At 37.2% G+C, this 25,651-nt stretch overlaps 1 protein-coding gene across 3 annotated transcripts in view; it reads right to left on the bottom strand.

Moving 5' to 3' along the window:
- LOC124372543 (RNA-binding protein 41-like) overlaps nucleotides 1-25,651 on the bottom strand; it is an 85,797-nt gene that overhangs the window by 51,355 nt on the left and 8,791 nt on the right. For all 3 annotated transcript variants that reach the window (XM_046830941.1, XM_046830940.1, XM_046830942.1), the window contains exons 2-3: nucleotides 17,407-17,560; nucleotides 16,271-16,492 (exon numbers count right to left, since the gene is read on the bottom strand). In XM_046830941.1, coding sequence (XP_046686897.1) covers nucleotides 16,271-16,492; nucleotides 17,407-17,555 — 371 coding nt within the window. In that variant the 5' untranslated portion in view covers nucleotides 17,556-17,560. The remainder of the gene's footprint in view (nucleotides 1-16,270; nucleotides 16,493-17,406; nucleotides 17,561-25,651) is intronic.

A 25,651-nucleotide genomic window follows, 5' to 3' on the forward strand; every position in this document is an offset into this window, starting at 1 on the left:
AATACTCCTCTGGAAGTGTGGAGTTTGTTTTTTAGTAATGAAATGATTGAAGAAATTACTGAGTGCACGAACATTTGGATTGATAAAAATAAAAGTAATTACAACAGAGAAAGAGACTGTACCAATACAACACCTCAAGAAATAAAATGTGTTATTGGTTTGTTGTATTTAGCTGGCTTATACAAAGCCTCTCATTTAAATTTGGATGACCTATGGGCAGCAGATGGTAGCGGAATTGAATTCTTTAGACTAGCCATGAGTCTTAGGCGTTTCAAATTACTGCTTAGAGCATTGAGGTTCGATGATATTCGTACCAGGCCACGAAGGAAAGTCAATGATAAACTGGCTCCAGTAAGAAGAGTTTTCGAACAGTTTGTGCAAAAATGTCAAGAAAATTATGTCGTCAGCGAGTTTGTCACTGTTGACGAAATGCTACTAAAATTCAGGGGCAAATGTTCTTTCAGGCAATATATAAAAAACAAGCCTGCAAAGTACGGAGTTAAGGTTTTTTCATCTGTTTGTGCCAAATCATTTTACACCAACAATTTAGAAATCTACCCTGGAAAACAACCAGACGGTCCATACCAGGTCAATAACTCTGGAAAGTCTGTCGTTGAACGTATTGTAGCACCAATATCAGGCAGTAAACGTAATGTTACGGTCGACAACTGGTTTTGCTCCATACCTCTTTGTGTCGACCTTTTGAGGAATCACCAACTAACACTTGTTGGTACGTTGAGGATAAATAAAAAAGAACTCCCCCCAGCTTTTGTGGACAAAAAACAAGGAGACGTAGGAAGCTCTAAATTTGGTTTCAAAAAAGACATGACTTTAGTGTCTTACAAAGCAAAACAAAATAAAAAGGTTGTTTTGTTATCATCCATGCATGACGACGCAGCTGTAGACAGAGATGAAGCTTCAGCTACCTATGGCAAGCCAGAGGTAATACTCTTCTATAACTGTAGCAAAGGAGGAGTTGATACAGTGGATAAATACGTTTCACATTACGATGTAGCAAGAATCTCAAACAGATGGTCTATGGTGATCTTTTATTCAATGCTGAATGTAGGTGGATTGAACTCATTCATTATTCACAAAGAAAATGTGAACTCTCCTGTGGCTAAGCGAAGACTTTTTTTACGAACTTTAGCCAAAGAACTATGCAGAGAACACATGGCAACAAGAATAACTGTAATAAGTACTCCAACTGCAACCAAGAAAAGGCTTCGACAGATGTTGGACTTGAATGAAGAAGAGGCACGACCCGCACCCGCTGATGAGGACACTTCAGGTAGATGCTACTCATGCAACTGGAGGAAAAACCGTTTGTCCAAAACAAGATGTAACAGCTGCAAAAACTTCATCTGTCGTGAGCACTCTGCACCAGTGATGTGTGTCAACTGCGCAGTAAGTGAGGAAGAAGTTCACACAGACTCAGAATAAGCTCTGATTTAGTAGTCAGAAAAAGTGTATCAATCTTCTTTGTTTTTATTATATAATTTTTTGTACTTTTCTTTTTTATTGTATTCTTTTCATGATTAGTATGTTATCAGAAACTTCGTTAACAAACGACATTTTTTGTATATACAGTATCAGGGTTACATTTGTTAATTTATTTGATTTAAAATGTATTGTAATTTCAACACTCACATACATATTTTTTTTACTATAATTTTGGTACTAAAATAAGTTTTACCTTTTTTATATGATTCTACATACTGTTTTGAAATTACTGTAAATAAAAGTATTAAGTTTCGTGAAAATAACATTTAATTTAGTCACCTGGAAGTAACCTCCGTGTGCGACCTCTCGCGTTTTGAAATTCATGCGACTCACGGAGGGTTAATAACAACAATAATTAACTTTTAATGCAAAAATATAATGACAACAGTTGGATTTGAACCCAGAACGTTCAGTGTAGAAGTCCTTAACTATATCAATGAGCTATCAGATCTGATACACTGTTCAGTTACAGGTGCATAACAAAATCATTACAATGACATGTGAGATAAGAAGTTTGCCAATAAACAATACAAAGGTCAGTTCTGGTCACTGCACTTATCAGTTCCTCAGGCCTTATCTCTAGACCCTTCTTATCTGCTTTTAAGAATACAGACCAAATAAAAGTATGAAAATAATTGTATAAAAAACTTAAATTTTGCACCTTCTTGTGAATTGTAAAAAAATACACTATACAAAAATGTTGAGCATTACTTACTGATCACATTAATGCAAAATTTATACCATAATGCAACGAAAAAACCAATTATATTCACTGAAAATTATAGAGCAGATCCTGCATACAACTTGCACACACAGTGACCACTTGAGATCCACTAAGATATGGAATAACATTGTGGGGCAATAGTAGTGGTGTACAAAAAGCTTTTAAATGGCAGGAAAAGGGCATTGAGAGCTATTAAGAATGTACCTGAAAGAAACATGTGTACTAATTTTTAAGGAACTAAAAATTATGACAATTTCAAATTTGTATGTTTATTATTGTTTCGTAAATGTTAGTCTTTATGTAATTCTTTAACTAGAAAGAAAATTCATAGTTATTTTACCATAAAAAACCGTAATCTAGATTTACTTACTGTCAAACTTAAAATAAGTAAGAGCAGCTACATATATATGAAAATTAATCACACAGGACAATCTGGATTTGATAAAAAGTGACCCAGGGCTATTTAAAAAAGTTATTACTGGTGATGAGTCATGGGTTTATGGCTACAACCCTGAAACAAAGGCTCAATCTTCACAGTGGAAAACTCCTGAAGAACAACGGCCGAAAAAAGCAAGACAAAGTCGAAACAATGTCAAGACAATGCTCACAGTTTTTTATGACCAAGACGGCGTTGTTCATCAAGAATATGCTCCAAGAGGCCAGACAGTGAATAAGGAGAATTATCTTGAGGTCCTAAGGCGGCTACAAGATGCAGTGCAAAGGAAACCACCTGAACTGTGGACAAGCTGTGACTGGATCCTGCACCACGACAACGCACCAGCTCATTCCTCAAATCGTTTTTTGGTCAAACACGACATTAACCAACTACGACAGCCTCCCCCTGACATGGCTCCTTGTGACTTCTGGCTATTACCGAAATTAAAAATTCCTTTGAAAGGAAAAAGATTTGACAATGTTGAACAAATAAAACAAAATGCGACAAAGGACTGTTAGCCATTCCACAAAATGAATTTAAGAAGTGTTTCCGGAAGTGGGAGGAACGTTGGAATAAGGTAGTGGTTTGTGGAGGGGAGGGGATCAGATTGCCGTTGCATGTCAGTTCATGCCAGACGTCAAGGTCGGTTTCTTTTTGGACACACCTCATATTTAACAAATTACCGGAAACAGCATGGTCTGTCCCTATAAATAGATTTAAAATAGAAGTAGAAAGGTGGTTGAAGAAAATGTATTTTATTCTGTTGATAGTTTTTTAGTCTGTGGTACTAGCACTATAAATTTTTAACTACATGGATGTATTATTTTTTATTTTATTTACTTCTGATTGTGTATTAAGCTTATGTACGTGTTATTGTTATCATAGTTTTAGTATTATTTATATAATTATTTTACTTCATTGTTACCTGTTATTACCTTAGAGACAACTATTGAGAATTTGACAACTGCCCTTTAGATAGATTTATATTAAGAAAATAGTTAGTTGTAAATCTGATTTTGTCAATTGCACAATGTGTTTATGTTTTTAAGACAATAAAAATTCTTGATTCTTTGAAATAAAAGCGATTATTGACATTTTTTCCGGGGTTTGCAAATCCTCCCACCAGAACATTGTAGATTTGTGGTCTAATAATAGCACATGTATAGATTTTTCAGATGTGCAATGACTAGTAAATTATTTAGATTTTTACTTAGAGCTTTAGGTTTTGATGACAATAAAGATTGTGAATAGCATGAAGACATAGACAAATTGGCAAAAATACCTGTTATTCTAGATTCTTTTGTTGAGAGATGCAAAAATGTATATTCACCTAGTGAATATGTCGCTCTAGACGAAATGCTGGATGGGTTAAGAGGGAACTGTCCCTTCAGACAATATATGCCATCTGAACAGGCAAAGTACGAGATAAAAATGTTTGCTATGTGCGGTACAAGAACGTACTATACAGTGAAACTTGAGGTTGGTGTCAATAAACAGCCTCCAGGACCATGTGAAATCAGTTATAGAGTTGCTGACATTGCAGTGAGAATGGTAGAACCACTTGACAGGACAGGATGTATGTCACCATGGACAATTGGTTTACGTGAGATCCTGCAGCAGAACACTTGAGAAAAGATCACAGATTGATAATTGTAGGGACTGTTAGGAAGAATAAGAGGGAACTGCCTTTGATTTTCAGTAACACAACAGAAATATCCGTAACCAGCAGCATATTTGCATTTCGACCACAGCTCACAACAGTGTGCTACAAGGCAAGAAAGAACAAAAATTCAATGCTGGAGATGCACCAGAGCCAGACATTCTAACATTTTACAACATGACCAAAGGTGGTGTGGATGTGGTCGACGAAATGTTTCTCGAATAAGTTGGTGATGGCCATTGACGATTTTCTTTTCTTTACTCATCATCACGGGAATTAACACAAGACAACATGGAAAGGAGGAACTACCTCACAGAGCTTGTATGTTGACCAAATGAGATCAGGAGCCTCTTAGAAACAAGATGCCTAGGAGCCACTAAAATTATTACAAAACAGATTTTAAAAGCGAGAGGTAAAGATCTTTCAAAAACAGAGAACCCAAGACAAGCTGCAGGAAATTTAATTTGCCGCTGTTGGTTTTGTGACCAAAAAATAACAGGATAAGTAAAACGCATACCTGTGATGTTTAGCTGTCATAAACATACAAAAACTCTGTGTGTAAACTGTTGTGAAGATGATGAAAACGATCAATTAGACAGTGACGGGTAAAGCAATTAAAACATGGTATTTATTATAACAAATATTGAATGTTATGTGAACTAAGTACAATGAGTGTGAAATATCTTAGCTCTAAAACTTGTTTTTCATTCACATTTTATTGCGATATACATTAATACCATTACTGTGTTTTTTCTAACTATTTTTATAATGTCCGATTATAACTAATATGTTTTAACTCAACAATTCATAATTCGTTACAGGCCAAAGTTATATCTGTTTTTCTGTGTCTAATATTTGATTTATTTATAATGTTTGATTATAATATATTTTAAATTATAAAAATATTGTATTGTATATAGTCAAATACTGTATATTAAAAAGCAAGGGAAAAATATTTTTATTAATATAAAGTAACGGTTCTTTGTTATTTTGAATTGTTTTCTGAAGCGCTGTTAACCCTTTGCACTCCGACGTCCGAAATATCGGACATCGTTGTTTTGGTCAAAACCTCGGACGTCCGACATTTCGGACGTTTGGTAAATCCTTTGTACTGGCTTTATAAATTATCCAAATGCAGTAAATTTGCGATATACGCAAGCTGGATAGTTGTTGGATGTAAAAACGTAGTAAACCTTTAAACTCTATGGCGGTGATTTTGCAGTTTTACATTGTGTTGTAGAGGTTTGTCAACTTCACCTTTTTTTGTCAGATGATTTGATCCCAACTTCAACAGCTGATCTCTTTATTGCTTTGTTTAGTCTGAGAAGTTATTTCAGTCAATAAGGTTATTTCCAAAATGTTTTCAAGCTAAATATTAAAATTATTGGTTTGTAACTAGTACTATGTGTCAAAAATGAGTGACCAATCATCTGATGAAGAACGGCCTATTCGCCGAGCTTCGCCTGTTAGCGAAAATATACTGTTTGGAAATATTATTGAAAGTGGTGTGGGTTATGTTGACGATCTGAGTGATAGTTTTGTCAGTAACATATCAGATTCGAAATCATCTGACGATGCCAAAAGTGAAAGTGAGGGAGGTATTACGGGCTTTGACGACGATACAGACAATGATCCTGACTGGGAGCAATCAGGGGAACCGAGCTCAGACGATGAATGCCCTGTCTCAAAGAAAATTTGTTCAAAACCTAGGCCTAGGCCTACAAATGCACTCATTGACGAAACCATTGATGATGTCATCTCAGGCTCAGGTAGGCCTAATTTACCTTCTACTAGCAGTTTTGTAGTTGAAGCCTTCAATAACCAGCCAGAAGTAAAAGTGAATACAACTAATGACCAACAAGAAATATGGCTTGATAATGCTGATGTAGATATGCCTCTTTTGAACACTATTGAAGAAACCATAGAACATGTCATAAGAAACTCTGATGACTTTGAAATACCCGATCCAGATCCCGACATCCCACTAGACCTGTATCCAAATATTCTTGATGATACACCGGTGGACTGCTGTCAATGAGGAGAATGATCCTGGTTTTGACAATAATTTAGGGTTTTTTGAAGAACCTGGACCAAAGCACTGTCCACCTCATGATGCTAAGCCAATAGAATATTTTTTCTTATTTTTTTCAATAAACCTTTTGACAAAATTTGTATTTGAGACAAATAGGTACAGTGGCGCACCCAGGGGGGGGCTTTGGGGGCTTAAGCCCCCCCAAGGACCTGATATATCCGACTAATAAATACTGTATGTGACTAATCATTCGTTATGTATCATCATATATGTTTTATCGTACTTTTATAAACTATAATGAATGGTAACGTTAAACCTATTTATTAAAGTAACACAGATTAAATCATAGAAATCAAGAGTTGTGAAACAAATATTTAGACGTATGTATTCACAGTATAACTGCCTGCGCTGCTGTGTTAGCTCCCTCCATTCCATCCTGCTCTATGGCGATGACTACGTGCCGTTGCCATGGGCGACCAGCTCTAGTTTCCACAACTCTCACCAGACGCGCCCGTGCCCGCCCCGGCAGTGAATTTGTCTTTTGTCCAGTTGACAGTCGTAGTTTTATCGAATTGCAGTATAGTGTGTGTTATGGGTTGTCTGGCTGTCAAGTTCAAGCTGTGTTTGTGGTCTAGGTCTGACAAATTGGTTGGACAGTAGTCTAGTAAGTTATGGGTGATAAAAGAAAAGCTAGTATACAAAACTATTTTAAACCGTTGAAATGCCACAAAAATATTTCGGCAAGTAAGGAGCTGCCTACATGTGCTGAACAGCCTGAGTTTGTGTTGGAGGATGTCTCGGGAGCTAACGTAAGAACTCTGCAGTCCGATGTAAGTCAAAATAACTTAGACATTGCTTTGTTTAAAACAAAAAAATTGACAGACAGTGAAAAGTTAAAAGTGTTGAATGACAGATGGGTCCCTCAAAGTAGTTTTAACTTTCCTTACAGAACGTACGGGACTCAACAACGAAAATTTTTGTTTTCATGGCTAAATAAATATACTTGGCTGTCTTATTCTGGAATTGAAGACTCTGCATACTGTGTTCATTGTATGCTTTTTTCCAAAAAAGAAGTAGGCAAGAGTAACGCTCAACATACTGGCCAACTTGTTGAGGAAGGTTTTTCTAACTGGAAAAAAGCATTAGAAAAATTTGAAAAGCATGCAGCCTCACAGTACCACAAGGACTCTTGTGTAAGCGCAGCTAACTTTAAAAGAGTAATGGATAGTGAAATCAAATCAATCGACAAATCCCTTGATAAAGGGAAAGACCTTCAAGCCCAAAACAACGTGAAAAGAATCCTTCCGATAATAGACACTATTATTTTGTGTGGAAGGCAAAATATTGCTCTTAGGGGCCATAGAGATTATGGCGAGTTTGATATAAATCGTAGACCTGCCGAGAATGAGGGTAACTTTAGAGCACTGCTTAGAGCCAGAATTGAAGCGGGGGATCAAGATTTAAAAAAACACTTTGAATCATGTGGAAAAAATGCTACGTACATAAGTTGGAACTTCCAAAACCAAATAATTGATGCTTGTAACCAGATCATAACTGAAAAAATAGCAACTAAAGTTAAAGAGGCTAAGTTTTTTAGTATTCTCGCAGATGAAACGTCCGATGTTTCAACAATTGAACAGTTTTCGTTGTGTCTACGATACGTAGATTCTGATGCATCAAATAATTACCAAATATGTGAGCAATTTCTCAAGTTCATGCCACTAACCTCCACAACCGGTAGGGAGTTGGCAAAAACTGTAATAAAAGGACTTGAAGATAGTAACATTGACGTCAATAACCTACGTGGCCAGGGGTACGATGGAGCGGCTGCCATGAGTGGGAAGTTTAATGGGACCCAAGCCTGTATCCAAGAAGCTCACCCCACAGCAATATTTGTGCATTGCGCTTCTCATAGCCTTAATCTGGCATTATCAAACGCTTCTGAAGTTGCACCTATCAGAAACTGTTTCGGAATAGTAGAGAGGGTGTATAATTTTTTCAACACTCCTAAAAGACAAGCCGTTTTACAACAGTGTATTGCATCGGAGATAAATGTTGAAACCAACAGGAAAAAACTGCTACAACTTTGTCCAACAAGATGGGTGCAAAGGCATGATGCCGTCTTTGTCATGAAGGAGCTTCTTCAACCAGTTGAAGTAGCGTTGGAGGAAATAAAAAACTGGAGTGATAGAGACTCTTCTTCTGGAACTCTTATTTTACTCAGCTCTTTACGTCAAGGCGAATTCATCATTTCTCTCTTGGCATCAGACAAGCTCCTTGGTTACACTGTAAACCTAAGCAAAAAGCTGCAAGGAAGTGATTTGGAACTATCTTCTGCAATCACACATGCTGAAACTGTACTTGAAAGCCTAAAATCCATAAGAACAAATGCGGATGAAGAGTTTCACTCCTTGTTTGAAGAGGCTACCCATATGGCCAACAACTTTGGATGTAAAATCTCCATGCCCCGAACAGTTGGCAGACAACAAAATAGAAACAACACACCAGCAGATACGCCTGAAGTGTACTACCGGCGATCTATTTTCATCCCTTGGATTGAATCTTTGATAAGTTCTTTGGAATCCCGATTCATGAAACATAAAGACATATTGAAGGGGTTTGAGTGTCTGATGCCTACAGCCGATGGATCACGTGGAAAGGAAGAAACCTCAAAACTTAATTATCTGCAGCTGTGTTGTTTTTATAAAAATGACATAATTGAAAGTGGTGGGAACAACGAAAGCCTGCTCAAAGCCGAGTTTGAGTTGTGGCACAACAGCTTTAAGACCCACACCAACACACCAAGAAATGTAATTGATTTGTTGAACTTGTGTGATAAGGACATGTTTCCTAACATCCACATATTGTTGAAAATATTGTGCACTATCCCTGTAACTACGAGTACAGCAGAAAGGTCGTTCTCAACATTACGTAGACTCAAGACCTATCTAAGGAATACCATGGGTGCTAACAGACTGAGTGGACTGGCGGCTTTGAATATTCACCGTGAAATAGAAGTGACCAATACAGAGGTAGTTTCTGTTCTCAAAAAATCGACCAGACGTCTAGATTTTGTCTTGTAAATATTTTAACTTTAACTTACATCTCATTTTGTAATCATTAAATTTACATTTGTAATTTAAATGTATTATTTCTTTCCTTGAAAACTTAAAACTAATTAATGACAGTCCAACTTATTCCAGGATGACATTTCATAATAAAAATCAATATAAAGCTTTAACTTGTAATTTTAATAAGGTTTTAATTGAGCTAAAAGCTGGTTTAATGTAATAGTAGCCTATTAACTTAAATTTTTCTCTAATAAGATTAACTTGTAGTTGATTATGAAACAGGCCACAGACAGTTGGTTTTAGCTTACTCAATTATCTAATGATCATGTAATACAGTGATGTACCAAATGTTACATTATTGTAGTTCGATATGTTATAGGCCAACTAATTATATATTACTGGTCATTGAAGGTCATGTAATGGAAAACTATAGGCGTACATTTTATACTTGGGAAGCCGAAGCCCCCCCCAAACCAAAATTCTGGGTGCGCCCCTGAATAGGTATGCCCATCAGTTTATTGGCTCACATGCACACTTGTTTTCTCCTTGTTCTAGAGCTCGAGAGTGGATACCTGTCACTGTACCTGAAATGAGAGCTTTCATAACAGTCATATTGAATATGGGGCTCAATAGAAAGCCTAATATTCAGAGCTACCGGGCAACTTCTGATTCACAACACTCTTCTTGGTACGGGAAAATGAATGGTAGGTCACAATTTGAAAGTATAGTACAATTTTTCCACATGGTGGACAACAGCAAATTGGCTAAGGCTGGAGAACCAGGATATGATCCGTGTGCCAAAATTTCACCCTTACTTGACACAGTGAACAGATTGGTTAGATTACATTACAACCCGCACCGTGAGTTGTCAGTGGATGAGAGTTTGGTGGGAACAAAATCACGATCACAGTTATTGCAATATTTACCAAACAAACACCACCATAAGTAAGGTGTGAAATTATGGATGCTCTGTGATTCAGTAAGTAGATATTGCCTGGCCGTTTTTTGCTACAAAGGGTCAAAAGTTACTGGCAAGAAAACCACAGGTTTGGCGTTCAAGGTTGTAAAAAAACTGCTGAAAATTGGTCAATACTTGAACAAAGGTTATCATTTGTTCATAGATAACTTCTTCACAAGTATACCACTGGCAACCTACTTGTATGACAAATCAACTTTTGTTACTGGGACTGTGAGGAAAAACAGAAAAGGCATTCCTCCTTAATTGAAAGATAAGTTCAATATAGGGGAAAAAAGTACATTAGAAATTATAGCCTTCTATTCTTAGGCTACAGAGAAAAGAAGAGTACAAAAAACCCTGTACTTCTGCTGTCGACTAAACACACAGCCAATTCAATCCAAAAGGTAGGAAAAAGGAGAAATGAGGATGATCGTGTGAAGGAAGTCCTAGAAATGATAAGACTCGTATAACCACTTTATGGGTGGTGTCGACGGTTCTGACCAGATGATATACTGCTATCTAAATGAGAGGCGAACATTGAAGTATTGGAAAAAAGTTACATTCAATATTTTTGCTAGAATGGTATTGAATGCATACACTACATATTCCGAGAATACTTCAGGAAAAGTCCTCCCTAGATATAACTTTACAGTAGCAATTGTTGAAGACTTGGCTAAGCAATGGCTAAGACTGGCTTCATGCAGATGGTGGTGATGGACCAAATGCTAATCTTCCTATTGGCATACAAAGTTTACCAGGGAAACAAGAGAGGAACTGTTGTGTATGCAGCCCAATCAGCACTAGAGCAGGAGGGAAGAGAAAGAAAAGCAGAACAATATGTACAAGGTGTGCCAAGGAACTTCATGGCCTGTGCATAATTAAATGTGTTTGCTAAAATAAATGGACCATTTTTGTAAATAGTAACACTTTATTGTTATTCTTTTTTATGCTTTGTTATGTTTTATGACATTTTTTATTGTGTTTTTGGCCACATAATCTAGTACAGCAGAATTCAGTGGGTAACACTTGACTGTCACCTACAATTCAAGGCACTAAGCTGCCATAAAAATTCAATAATTCTCATAGTCATATCTTGCAGACAGATTTCAACTTGTGAATTATAAAAATGTGTATTGTAGTCTTAGGTTAGTAGATCGGGTGTACTTCAGTTCTATTCTGGGACCATAACTTCAATAGGTAAGTAACATGGCGCCTATGAATAGGAACCCTGTTTGTGGATCTTGTCCTAAAAGAGTAAGTAACAGTTCTGGAGGTGTTTTGTGCGAAGGCGTATGTAAAAATTGGTTCCATTTTGAATGTGCAGGGAAGTCTAAAAAAGACTATTCTTATTCGAAAGGTGAACAGTCAAATTTTGTATGTGACAGTTGTAGTGCTAGTCAAAGTGAATCAGAAGTGAGTACTCCTGCTATTGTATCTGTTACAGAAGACTTAAATAATAGATCTTGTGACTGTTTTGTTCGTATAAAAATCTTGACTGATCAGATTTATGAAATAACTGAAAGTCAATGAGAGCTGCGTAAGCAGTTGGACATATTAAAAGCAGAAAATGCTCATCTTACCGCAACTATGGATAGCCATACCGAAGCTATTGGTGATATCTTAACAGGTAACAGTGATAAAGTTTTGTATTCAAGTGTCTTAAAATATAATAAAAATCCCGTTGACTGTTTTTCATTGCCCTATGGTGGTGTAAAAGGAAATTTTAATCCTAATAATTTGAAGGTTAATGACAAACGTATTTTGACTCCAGCAGACTTCAGTCTGCCGGTCAAGGCAAAGGCTCAGTGCTGCCATCCAACTCTGAATTAAGCAAAAAATCCCTGTCAAAAAGTGTGGGAAAAATGGGGAAATCAAGACACCACTGCCGAACAACGACCGCAGAAATAAGAAGCAGTTCTTAAGGCTGCATGAAAGTAGCGCAGTGCCTGGCTCTCCGCAAGGGACTTCTGCTGTTTCTGACTCTGGTTCTGCTACCAATGTTTCAGATGAGATGTCTTAAACTGTGGAACGTGAACCAAAAGACAGGAAAGTGAAAGTGAAAATGTAAATAATGATTTTACAATGGTAACCTATAAAAAGAGAAAATCGGTATCGATGCAACATAGTGCTGGCAAAAAGCCTAAGTTTCTTACTGGCTGTGCACCTTTACATAATAATAAACTGAAAGTTGTGGAAAAGCATAGACATATTTTCGTCTCTAGATTTGCAGAAGGTGTTGAATGTGAAGTTTTGAAGCAATATTTAACTGAAAGTGTGGATGGAAATTTTGAAATTACAAAGTTAAAAAACAGGTATCCTGGATATAGCTCGTTCAAAATTGGATTTCCTCTGTCTCTTTGGAGCAAGGTATTCGACCCCAACATTTGGCCTACAGTTGTATATTATATAATATATAAGTAGATTTAGGTATTCTTGCAAGAGTTTCTTTGGGTCATCTTTTTTTGAACCCGGCCAAGAGACAGTTCGTGGGACTTAGGCCTGAATCTATCAGCTAATCCTCATGGCAAGAGGCATGGTTTAGATGTTATTAAGAGCGATATTTCCCCTTGTGAGACAGTGATAGTGCATATTAATGTGCAGTCAATCGAAAATAAACTGAACTCTCTTGTAATACTTGGTAGGGATACAATGTGTGACATACTCTGTGTCAATGAACACTGGTGTACTGAGGAAGAGTTAGGTCTGTATAGACCTGATGGTTTTCTACTTGCTGCTAGCTTTTGTAGGCCTACACCGTATGGTAGTTCTGCGATCTTTGTTCGTGACTCCTATCAGCACTCATTTATGGTTGTAAATATTGTACCTTTTATTGAACTCAAACAGTTTGAGGCTGCAATGATAGCCTTTAGTTCCTTAAAGTTGTAATAATAAATTGTCATCCAATTTAATTGTATCTGTGTACCGCACCCCTGACTCCTCTGTGGAGATATTTATTGATAGGTTAACAGGACTCCTTGACTTTGTAAAAAGCCATTCTAAGTATAGAACCTACAAAATGATTTTTGCGGGTGATCTTAACATTGATCCCAGAGTAACCAGCCCTCTGATAGTTAAGTTTCTTAACATTTTAAAGTCTTATGACTGCTTTTGTCTTAATTTGCAACCTACGAGATCTTTAGTCTGTTTAGACAATTTTATTTCCAACCTACATCCTTCTACATATATATGTAAAACAGTGCAGCCACATCTTTCTGATCACCTTGGTTTGGTGTTGGTGGTAAAGAACTTATGTCTGCCCTCGAGTTCTTCTATAACTGCGGATCTCCCACAAACTTATTGCTATAGAGTGTTAAATGACATCAGTATTAGTAGATTTAAGGTTGGATTAAGGAATATTGACTGGTCTGAAGCTATTTGTGCTGGTAGTCTTGATGTGGCTTTTGATAGTTTTATGCAGATTTTGTCGCAACACTTTGATGACTGTTGTCCTTTGAAAACTAAAACTAGTGATAACAGAACCCATAAGCCTAAAAACTAGTATACGCCTTTTCTTTGGAAAATTAGACATTTTCTAGACATAAGCTATGCAAAATGTCTCTAATGTTGTAAATAGTAATAGTATGAATGTTAATTTAAATGCAGCTAGTGCCATTGATATTCTGAATTCCTCTGGTATAAATAATTCTACTATAGGCCTACAGTCTTTTAAGTGGTATGAGGTTAGTCCTGCTAATGTATACTATATTGTTAATAGGCTAAGTAACTCTAAGTCTGAAGATGTCTATGGTTTGTCTAATTATGTTTTAAAGAATATTATTGTTGTGATTATGTGCCCCTTAACTTGTCTTATAAACTGGATGCTCAATGTTGGTATTTATCCTCAATGTTTAAAATTAACTGTAACTATAAAAAAGGTGATAAATCAAATGTCAACAATTACCGCCCTATTGCACTTGTACCTGTAATATCTAAGATAGCTGAGAGTATAATTAAATCTCAGATTGATTATTATTTTGAAAAAATCATCTACTTGTACCAGCGCAGTTTGGCTTCCGACAAGGTCTTTCTACGACTAAGGCAGTTGAAAGTGTTGTTTCTTATGTCATTAATGGGTTTGAGACTAAAAGAGGAAGTACAGAGGAACTTCTAGATCTAAGTAAAGCTTTTGACACTATATCTCATAGAGTTTTAATTGAAAAGCTGGAATATTATGGAATAAGAGGTAATGAATTGTCACTACTTATTTCTTATCTCTCTAGCAGGTTCCAATATGTAAAATTGAATGACAGTCAATCTAGTTCTAAGCAGGTAACAAGTGGGGTTTCCCAGGGCTCTGTACTGGGTCCCTTCTTGTTTACGATGTTTAGGGGAGATTGAGGCAACATCGTACATTGAGGTAATACCGTACACAAGGTTTGTGACGTCTAAAAGGCGACTACAGCGCTGGAACTAGTGCTGCTACCTCGTGGCAACAATACGAAACACATCTGGAGGGAAACCGCTGGCAAGCTGCACCGCGTTGTTTAACAAAACAAAGTTTTTATAGTTTCTTTAGTTTTCTTCTTATTTTGAATTCTTGCTTCATCAGAGGTAAGTAAAACTCTGCTCCAGTTATAGTCTTTACAATATTGGTATTATAATCTTTACATATAAGATCATAAATTAGTATAACTACAACCTTCCTAGTCGGTGTATTTTTTAGGTTATGAATTTTAATGCTACGCAAGACAGATCGGGGCAATGCCGTACAAAGTGTACGGTATTGCCCCAACAAGTGTACGAGATTACCCATAATGCAATGTTATGATAAAAATTGTTCTTAAAACATTTATCTTAATATCTAATTCTAAATTCTTCAATATTTAAATGTCTATAAAAAATACTTTTTCAACAGATGGTGAGAAACCGTCCATGGCTGACGCAGAAAGCAAGCTGGACTAATGAGATGATGAAAGCTGCTATCAAGGCTGTGAAAGAAGATGGCAAGAAACTTTGAGAGACTGCTCGATTTTACAACATTCCTGTGATGACACTCCGTGATCGACTACAAACAAATAATTCGAGTGAGGCACAGTTAGGACGAAAACCCACGTTCACCAAAGAACAAGAAAACGATATAGCACAGCAGGTATTAACTTTAGCTAAAGTATTCTACGGGCTGACTCCAACTGAGCTTCGTAGACTACTGTTTGAATATGCATAAGTGAACAAAATAAAACACAACTTTAATATCTCATGTAAAATGGCTGGGTGGGACTGGTTGCAAGGGTTTCTCAAAAGAAATCCAACTGTTAGCGTTAGAAAACCGGAGGCTACCAGCTTGGACAGAATATCAGCTTTTAATGTTGAAGAGGTAAAGTTGTTTTATTCAAACTTGAAGTCTGTTATGGATAAACATGCCTTTTCTTCTGCAAACATGTATAACTTTGACGAAACGGGCATATCAACTGTTCAGAAACCTGGGAATATTCTGGGTCCTGTTTTGCTAATTATGGACAACCACCCACACCACCTTAGCTGCCTTAAGCCTTACTGGCGTAAAGCTGTTCAATAAATTACCATTGATTGTTAGAGACATTTCCTGTAAACATTTTAAGACAGTTATGTTAAAATGGCTCAAAGAAAAGGCTTTTTACTCTGTTGATGAAATGTTACGTTGTAGTATGGACAATTTATGTTTTTAGACTACAAAATTGATAAAAAGTGCTCCGAGGTTTTCGCCAGTACTTGTTCAATAAAGGCCCCAATTTTTGGTAGTGACCAAAAATTTTACTCTCGAGTGCAAAAGGTTAAAAAGACCGCAAGCATTCACTGGCATTACAAATTTTTGTATTTAAAAGGATGTTGTGAAAAGATAAATATTCAACAACCGAATGTGAGTAACTTCAACACATAAAAAGTTATTTTTAGTGGATTCATACTTACTGAAGAGAAAATTGTGAGTCACCAGATGCCTTAATCAGTTGTTCTTCAATCTGTGAGGATCGCATCTTTTCCCTCGCCTGCCCCCTCCTCTCCATCTCCAACATCTTCTCGATCTTCCGCTGCTTCTCTTCAAACTCTTGCAAACTGCTCGTACCCAGACCCATTTCATCCAATGTCACAAATCCAACACCTCGCTCAAACTCCTTTTTCTGTTGTAATTGTCTGAAATTAAAACGGTACAGTTTCCAACTAGCCTTAAAACAAAAAATATTTTTATTGGAGAACTAATTTGTTAATGGCTACAGCGAGGCCCGTACTCAGAACGGATTTTTTGGACAGTTTTACTGGGGCCCATCCATATGTATATTTGAAGGGACCATGTCAATGGAATAGGTAGCTCAATCTAATAACTGTAACACTTGTAACCATGTGCAGAGTGCATTGTTCATACAAAACTAGTTTGATTTATGAAAAGAAATGTCACAAGATTTAATATTGTAGATTTATTGTGTACTGTTGCTTTCTGCAAACCTAAAAGAACACACAATTAGTTCTTACAAACCCAAATCTAGATTTTCAAAAAGAAAAGTAGAAGAGGTGTACGATTTAGAGGCCGCCAAAGGATAAATGTTTTTGAACAAGTTTTTAAAAACCTTTTTTATTCTCAAAGTACTTCAAATTTTATAGTAATGAAATAATAAATAATATTTTTTTTATAAATCCTTTCCATACGTTTTTTTATTTACAAATTCAACAAAATACAGAAGAAAAAGAACTTAAGTCTCCGAGATCAGGTGTAAGAGTGCATTAAGGAATTATCAGTTATGTACTCTATTTAACATTTGGACTGTGGCATATTCAGCATCTTCAGTTTTGGTTCCACGAAGCTTGTCTTTTGGCAATGTTTCATTGCTGGTATGTGTCATTATTTCTATTACCTTAATATCTTACTATCCGAGATGATAGCCAGCGTGTCACTACCAGGAAATCAAGGTTCTAATTTAAAATCAACAAAAAAACATACTATTTTTGTATTAAGTTAAGCAAGTACTAATATGGTGCACAAAAGGCCCTTAAGACTTAAGTGCATGGCAATAGGCCGGCCCTTAGAAGAAGAAGTACTAATATAAACTCACTGCCGTAAGGTAACATTAGTGTTGGTTTGTTTCTGCACAAGCTGTTTGATGAGGAGTTCTCCCGTAGATTCCACATGCTCAGGTGCCTCATCTTCAGGCATGCCTCGTCGAGCATACTTGCCAGCCTTAGAGCTCTGGACCGATGCCATTTCACCTGTGAACATCAAATTCTTAAATCTCAGTATTATAAAAGATTTGTACTATGTATCTTAAAGGTTTTTCACCAATAAGTACAATGTGGAACATTTATATTTGATTACCCATACATTGATTAACACTTTCACTGCCAACGTCTAGTTTTACGTTGCTTTTACTCTGTGGAAATATTATTAATCATTAGTTATTTAATATGAAAATAAATTCACACTCTCAGAAAAATTCAGTAGATATGAATTCTTGGAATTTAACTCTTTCGTCAAGGTATACTCTTGATTCCATTTTATCTCCTTATCTCCTATACTTTGGCACACTCTGCTGGTGTGCCAATCCATATTATGGTGAGAGCACCAATGCTATTATCACACTTTTCACTGACCTTGTCAAGTTTTGGAATACTCAAATATAAACAAGTGTTTATAATTTTGTAAAATACTTAATAAAGGTATAGTTTTTGTGTTCATAATCCAATTTTACTTATATACCTACTTTTTTAATCGTTAAACAGGTGGCATCTGCTTAACACATTCACTGCGGGTGCCTCCGATCGGAGGCCTCTCGTCGGGTGCGTCCGCCTCCGATCGGAGGCATTCGGCAATAGCATGTTTCAATAGTCATTGTTCCCTCAGAGGTTGTGTGAGCCAGTTGTTTCGTTGTTAGCTTGTAGTTGACATGCGTATTGTTCTTTGTTTAGGCTGGTTGAGATAACTGATGATGCACAGTGTATATATTTAGTGTATTAGTTTCTGTTATTTGTGATCATGGAACGAGTAGAACGAAGTAGTGAAATAGACCGAATGCTATTAGACAGTGGTGACGATATTGACTATTCTAGTGAGTCAGAAGCTTCGGATAACTTGGACACCCCGATCCGCCATGACAGTGACCTCGACGAAGCCCAACAATATGCCGCGTCTGACCAGGAGGACGACACCATCAATGACATTGATCCCGGTGATGTAGTATACGATCCACAGTGGCAACCCCGAACTGCAGGTTTGAAAGATATACCTTTTACAAAGGAAAATAAAATACTAGTTCCATTTCCTGAAGATAATACACCTTTTGGTTGGTGGGATTATTTATTAGATGATGATTTTTTACAAACAATAGTTGACAAAACAAATGCGTATGCTTGGGAAGTATTTTTTTCAGACAGTTTACAACCTAATTCCAGAATAAACAAGTGGTCAGACCTCACTGTGGCTGAGTTAAAAATATTTATAGGTTTGGTTTTTCACATGGGAACTGTCCGACTCAATAGGATAAATGACTATTGGAAAACTGATAAAATGTTCAATTTCCAATACGTAAGAGAACAAATGTCCAGAGATAGATTTTTATTAATTTTTAGATGTCTCCATTTCTCAGACAATAAACAACAAACTGATGACAGACTATCAAAAATCCGGGTTCTAATAGATTATTTCAATAATAAAATGAAACAAGTTTATTACCCTGGCTGTGAACTTTCCCTAGACGAAGGTACTGTGCTATGGAGAGGCCGTCTACTTTTCAGACAGTATATTTCTGGAAAGCGTCATAAGTACGGCATCAAAGTGTACTCTTTATGTGAGCCTGATGGCCTTTGTTTAGCATTTACGGTCTATTCTGGGAAAGGGGGAGAGCTTAGTGGCAAAGGGCATGCCGGAAAAGTTGTGATGCACCTTATGGAGGGAAAATTAGGGGTTGGCCACATTTTATATATGGACAACTATTATAACAGTTTTCCACTGGCTTCTGAGCTTCTTTTTCATAATACCTACTGCACAGGAACATTATTGACAAATAGAAGACATCTCCCTGCAGAAGTAGTAGGAGCTAAACTGAAAAAAGGAGAAAAAATAGAGCGTTACGCAGACGGCGTAATGGTAGGAAAATGGCGTGATAAACGCAACGTATTGTATATTTCTACCAGATTCGAAAATGATTGGGCAATGTCTAATAATAGGTATGGTGAACCACGACAAAAGCCATTGCCCATTGTGTATTACAATGCTCACATGAAAGGTGTTGATAGACATGACCAGCTAATGAGCTATTACCCTTGTGAGCACAAAAGCCTACGATGGTACAAGAAAATGTTTATTCATTTTCTACAAATGGTCATGATAAACAGTTTCAAATTGTATCTTGTAGCAAATCCCAGAAAAAAAAAAACAAATTTGTATTCCTTCAGAATTGCAGTCATTGAAAGATTGCTGACAACAAATTTTGCTACACCACCACTTCGCCCCCGACAAGCTCTTACTGTCAGACATGTGCTATCAAAAACTGAAAGAAGAGACACACAAGGAACTAGGTTCTTGAGAAAGAGGTGCAGGCAGTGTGCAAAGGACAAGAAAAAAACAATGACTGTATATATCTGTGCTCAGTGTCCTGGAGAGCCAGGATTATGTGCCTTGGCTTGCTTCGATAAGTGGCATACCCCGTGAAGAACTAAACCAGTTCATGAACATGTAGATATGTAAATAGTAATTTTGTATTTAGGTTAGTGACATTTTATTCTAAGATTACTTAAACAATAGTGAATATATATCGTGTTTCACGTGTCATTGGGGGTAAGCATCCTATAGGAGGCCTATGGATTTATGTACCATGTGCGGAACGCCTCCGATAGGAGGCAAAAACTTAACGTCACCGGCGCCGCCATTTTGTTGCCGGAGAATTATTTCCATGCTGTTTCTGGATTCTAATGACAACAAGGTATGATAATTTGTAACAAAATATTTTAGCATAGTGCATGAGTTTTATATTATTTTTCAGCAGTGAATGTGTTAATCAGAAAGTACCAAAAATACTTTGTGGAATTTTATAAAAAATTCTCTAAAATGTTTTGAAATATAACTTCATTTTTGGTGATGTGGTAACACTCATGACATAAAAGCAGTTGTAATTTGAAAAATGATATACCGTAAAACCGTCTTGACCCGGACAGGGGTGGTTCACCCGGACGGCCCTGCCGCGATCGTTAAAAATAATTCTTGTGAAATCACTAGTCAACATAACCTTTTACAACATATCACACTTGAATTGTTATGAAATGTACAAAAGAACTGTATAATCACTGTAGCTGTCATTGGTTTAGTTATTATTCTCTAATAGTATGACCAACATAATGTTTTGACAGCAAAAAAAATTTTGTCCGGCTAAAACATATAACATCGAAAGTAAGATATTTAATCGAAACTGAATGATGTTATTCGATTCCCTACTTTATCACAGCCAACATATCGATGGTTTTGATTTAATTCATTACAGAAAAAATATATTGGACTTAAACGAATTCCATTCTTAACTCGGACACATTGACTTTGCCGATATTCTTAGCGCCAATTTCACTGTCTCGACTTTAACCGCCAATTCTCCACTTCAGTACTTCATTGTGTTAACCTAACATTTTCGTTTGCACAGTATATGCTTCCCGTACTGGTGTTTATCCTATTTATTTTTAGTTTTCAGTTATTATTATTATGCTATATAAGTTAACTTAATTCAGTTTTAAAGTGAATTAGTGAATATGGGTGCCGCTAAAGAAAGGCTAGAACTAATTAACAAAGCCGTACAGGAAATAAAAGACAAAAAACTTTCAGTGAGAGCTGCTGCTAAAAAGTACAATCTCCCTAAATCCACATTAAGCGACCACTCATCCGGGAAATATACTGGATCTCACGGTAAAAACCAGTGTTCAATGATACTGAGGAGGATGTAATATGTGCTCACACCGAAAAGGTTGCGGAATGGGGATTTCCGTTCTCTAGGTTAGATTTAAGATTAGTTGTTGTTGTGACGAGGCCACATTTAGCGATTGGTTTAAAACCATAGTTTTGCCATGGGCAAAGAATAAGGAGGGGACAAAGATCATGTTAGGTGACAACTTGTCAACCCACTTTTCATGTGAAGTGTTGAGATTGTGCAGAACACAACATAAAATTCGTCTGCTTGCCTCCAAATGCAACGCATTTGTTTCAGCCTTTTTTAGGCCTTTAAAAGGTGCTTGGAGACAGACCTTACTTGAGTGGAAGTTAGAACCTGCAACATAACTGAACATGACTTTTTATTACCTAGGCCTACTCAAAACGAGTTTTTACAGTTGATAATGGAGGGATTGGAACCATAGTGGTGTAAGTAAATTTTTTTGTGGTTTGGAGTTAGAGTCAGATTCCTGTTAAGAAACTGCTAAAATACTTAGTGCAATAGTGGTTTATGTCATAGTTGCAATATTTAAAAGTAGAGAGCAGTACCTTTTTTTAGCTCTAAACAATATAATGAAAATGTTCAGAAACATAGTAGTGTAAGTCTGACGTGTGCCACTATGAATCTTAACAGATGATAAACGTTCAGAAACATAGTGGTGTACACGGCCGCCCATGGGGGGGAGCAATGGCGCAAGTTGCGCCATTGAAACAAAAATTGGGGGGGAATGAAAATTTTGGGGGGGAACTTTGAAAAGCGGGTTTCGGATACGTTATTTAAAAGTTAAAAAAATGTACAAGTTTGCAGTAGTTTTAACAAATTAAAGACGTGAGAGGCAAAAAAAATAAATAAAAGCAAATTAAACTTCGCAATTCAAACGAGGCGAATGCAGTAGTTCTATTTTTAGACCAACAGACCCCCGCCCCCCGCCTTGCCAAGGTCGTTGTCAAGGGGAAGTCCACACACCTCATCCCTTCCGCGCCGCCCAGTGCTCAGTCAGTCACGCATTGTCTTCAAGGTTAGTGTGTAGTGTGTAAACATAACCTCAACACAACACAATAATTAGTGTCTTTACGAACGTAGTGACCACTTGAATGTCGTGTGTGCGTTTCTGTTTCGTTTTGTTATACGAGTTTAGTATTAAGTAGCTACTGTATTTCTGTGCTGACTATAACTTTTTGTTTTATATAATTAAATAATGCCTCGTAAATTAACACATTGAATGCGGCTGGCACCGCACGGTGCCGCGCTTCGGGTGTCCTCGGGTGCGTTCGGCACCGGACGGTGTCACGCCACCTTCTAGATTTCACAACGTCAGTGCTGTTTCAGCTTCTGCGTGAGGAAGGTATATTTCGCGCCGCGTGTAGAGTACCCTTGTTTGTTGTTCCACGTGGTTCGGGTTGAGTTCATCGGCTAATCTGTGTGTTTGGTGTATTGTTATAGTTGTAGGGGCTGTGAACTTCGTTGTGAACAATGGATGGTCCTAGTTCTAGCCAAATAAGACACTATTTGAGTGAGAGTGATGTGGAAAGTAGTTCTGACGATTCTGTGGCGTCTGCCGGCCCGGAGAGTGACATTGACCAAGCCCAGCTTGACGCGCCGCCTATTGTCAATGTGGTGGCGCCTGTGGACATCGAGGATGAGGACACGGATGACCAGGAAGCTGATCAAGTGATTTCTGACCCAATATGGTCACTTCGTACTGCAGGTATGCGAAGAATTCCCTTCACAAAAGAAAACAAATTGCTTGTACCTGCCCCCGGAACAAACGATCCTATCGATTGGTTTTTTTTACTACTTGATGATACCTTGTTGGAAAAAATTGTGTCTGCCACTAACAAAAATGCCTGGGAAATATTATTTTCCCCTAACCTCAAAATAAAATCAAGAATAAATAATTGGCAGGAACTGACAGTGGCTGAACTGAAAAAATTTTTCGGGCTAATCTTTCACATGGGAACTGTAAAAATCAATCGTCTAAACGATTACTGGAAAACTGATCGTATGTTTAATTTTGGATTCGTGAGATCCCAAATGAGCAGAGACAGATTTCTCCTGATCCTAAGATGTTTAAATTTTTATGAAAGTGACGAAGAGACTGTACCTGATGATCGCCTCTACAAAGTCAGGCTTTTGATTGACTATTTCAATCAAAAGATGAAAACCATCTACTACCCAAGTCGAGAGTTGTCGATTGATGAAGGAATGGTGCTGTGGAGAGGACGTCTGCACTTTCGACAATACATTCAAGGAAAGCGCCATAAATATGGTATCAAGATTTACTCGTTATGTGAACCGGATGGACTTTGTGTAAGTTTCACTGTGTATTCTGGGAAGGGAGGTGAACTTGGAGGAAAAGGTCATGCTAGCAAAGTAGTCAAGTATTTGATGAGGGGAATGCTTGGGGTGGGCCATTCATTGTATATGGATAATTATTATATCAGTTACCCCCTTGCAACCGAGTTACTGAGTGAGAAAACCTACTGCACCGGCACAATGCGCTCAGACCGAAAGCATGTTCCGCTAGATCTCAAGACAGCTCGTCTTGCCAGAGGAGAAAAGGCAGAACGGTACGCCAATGGTGTTTTGATAGCAAAATGGTGCGACAAGCGTCAGGTGTTGTACCTATCCACAGAGTTTGAGAATGATTGGGCAATCTCAATGAATAGGTATAACCAACCTCGCCAAAAGCCTCTGCCCATAATACAGTACAACGCCCATATGAAGGGTGTGGACCGAAATGATCAGCTTATGAGCTATTATGCCTTCGAACACAAATCAATTCGCTGGTACAAAAAGATCTTCGTCCATTTCCTTCAGACGTTGTTGGTGAACTCCTTCAAACTTTATTTACAAACCAACCCAAGGAAAAGATCGCTGTACCACTTTAGATTGTCCATCATCAACATGCTTTTGCCTGCAGCAAACGCAATCACACCTCCACTCCGGCCTAGACAACAAACAACTGTCAGACACGTATTGTCAAAAATGGACACACCTGACAACATAGGAGAAAGGATGAAGAGAAAACGATGCAGAGAATGCTCAAAGACAAAGAAAAGAACCATGACCCTTTTCTTTTGTGCCCAGTGCCCTGGCGAACCTGGCCTATGTGCACTGAGATGCTTCGACAAGTATCATGAGTAGGAAAGAAAATGAGGCAGGAAAAAGTGGAAATATTGTAAATATTGTATATAATTGTGTGTATGACGGTTACAAATGAATGAATACTGTAAACAATTTGAACAGTGAAAAGTGTTGTGCGTGGAAAGTGACGGACGCGACTGACACCGTCGGGTGTCCAATGGCATCTGACCTGCCGAGTGCGGCCGGCACCTTCCGGTGCCGCTACTATATTGTTGCTGTATATATGTATATATGGACATATACACATCATTGATGGTGCATATGAAGTCTCCACATAATAATGGTAAGTAAAACCTAAAAAAAATATTTTCAGCATGGGCTTGTATTTTACGTATTTTCTGGCAGCAGTGAATGTGTTAAAAAAGGCATTCAAATATAAGTGTTTGGAACTAATGTGCTATACGGTGCACCGCCATGACAAGTGGCTAGAACACTGTAAAAAGAAACACCTCTATAAGTTCAAAAACAATATTGATATAAAATATAAAATAACAGAGGAGAAAGAAGGTGATGGACCTTGGATACCCTACATGGGACGTGGAGAACGTTCTACTTTAACTATGGACGACGAATCTCAACCATCAACTTCTGCGCAATCATCGGCTATTGAAAGGTACCGCAATATTACAGTAACAAAATGTCCATATTTTAGTTTGTTCAATTTTATAAGCAGGGAGTAAACACATATAGGCTATGCTCTATTAATGACTCACTCCTAAAGCTTTCAAAACATTAAAACCTTTCTAAGTAACAATTAATTAAGGCATTGAAGGCCATAGAAAAGGACAAAGCTTATAAAATAAGACTAACAAATGATAAAAAAACTTCAAAATGCAAGTAAATATTATACTGTATTGAAGAGATGAAGCCTGCCTAAAATGGTGAAAAGCTAAATATATGTAAATATTAGCATTTTACATTTACAAACATACTATCAGCCAAATATTAAAGTAGTATTGGTCCAATACGTTACAAGCAAAAGCATCTAATGAAATAAAAATTCAAATACAATTTAGTTTAATAATGTATAAGCCTGTTGGTCCATAGAGTTTTTGTAATTAAAATATCAAGATCGTTTTACTTGTTATTGTTACAGCTTACAGCTTTTGCTTTGTCCCTTCAAACCTATTAACACTCTTTGTATTTAGAAAGGAGTTGCTATCTTTAAAAAAACATTTTGTCATAATATATTTTACCACTTTAGTATGATATTACCATTTTGAGGTGCCCTGAGACAAATGAGGTT

The sequence above is a fragment of the Homalodisca vitripennis genome, unplaced genomic scaffold (assembly GCF_021130785.1).
Source record: "Homalodisca vitripennis isolate AUS2020 unplaced genomic scaffold, UT_GWSS_2.1 ScUCBcl_3288;HRSCAF=8735, whole genome shotgun sequence".
In the NCBI taxonomy this organism is placed as follows: Eukaryota; Metazoa; Arthropoda; class Insecta; order Hemiptera; family Cicadellidae; genus Homalodisca; species Homalodisca vitripennis.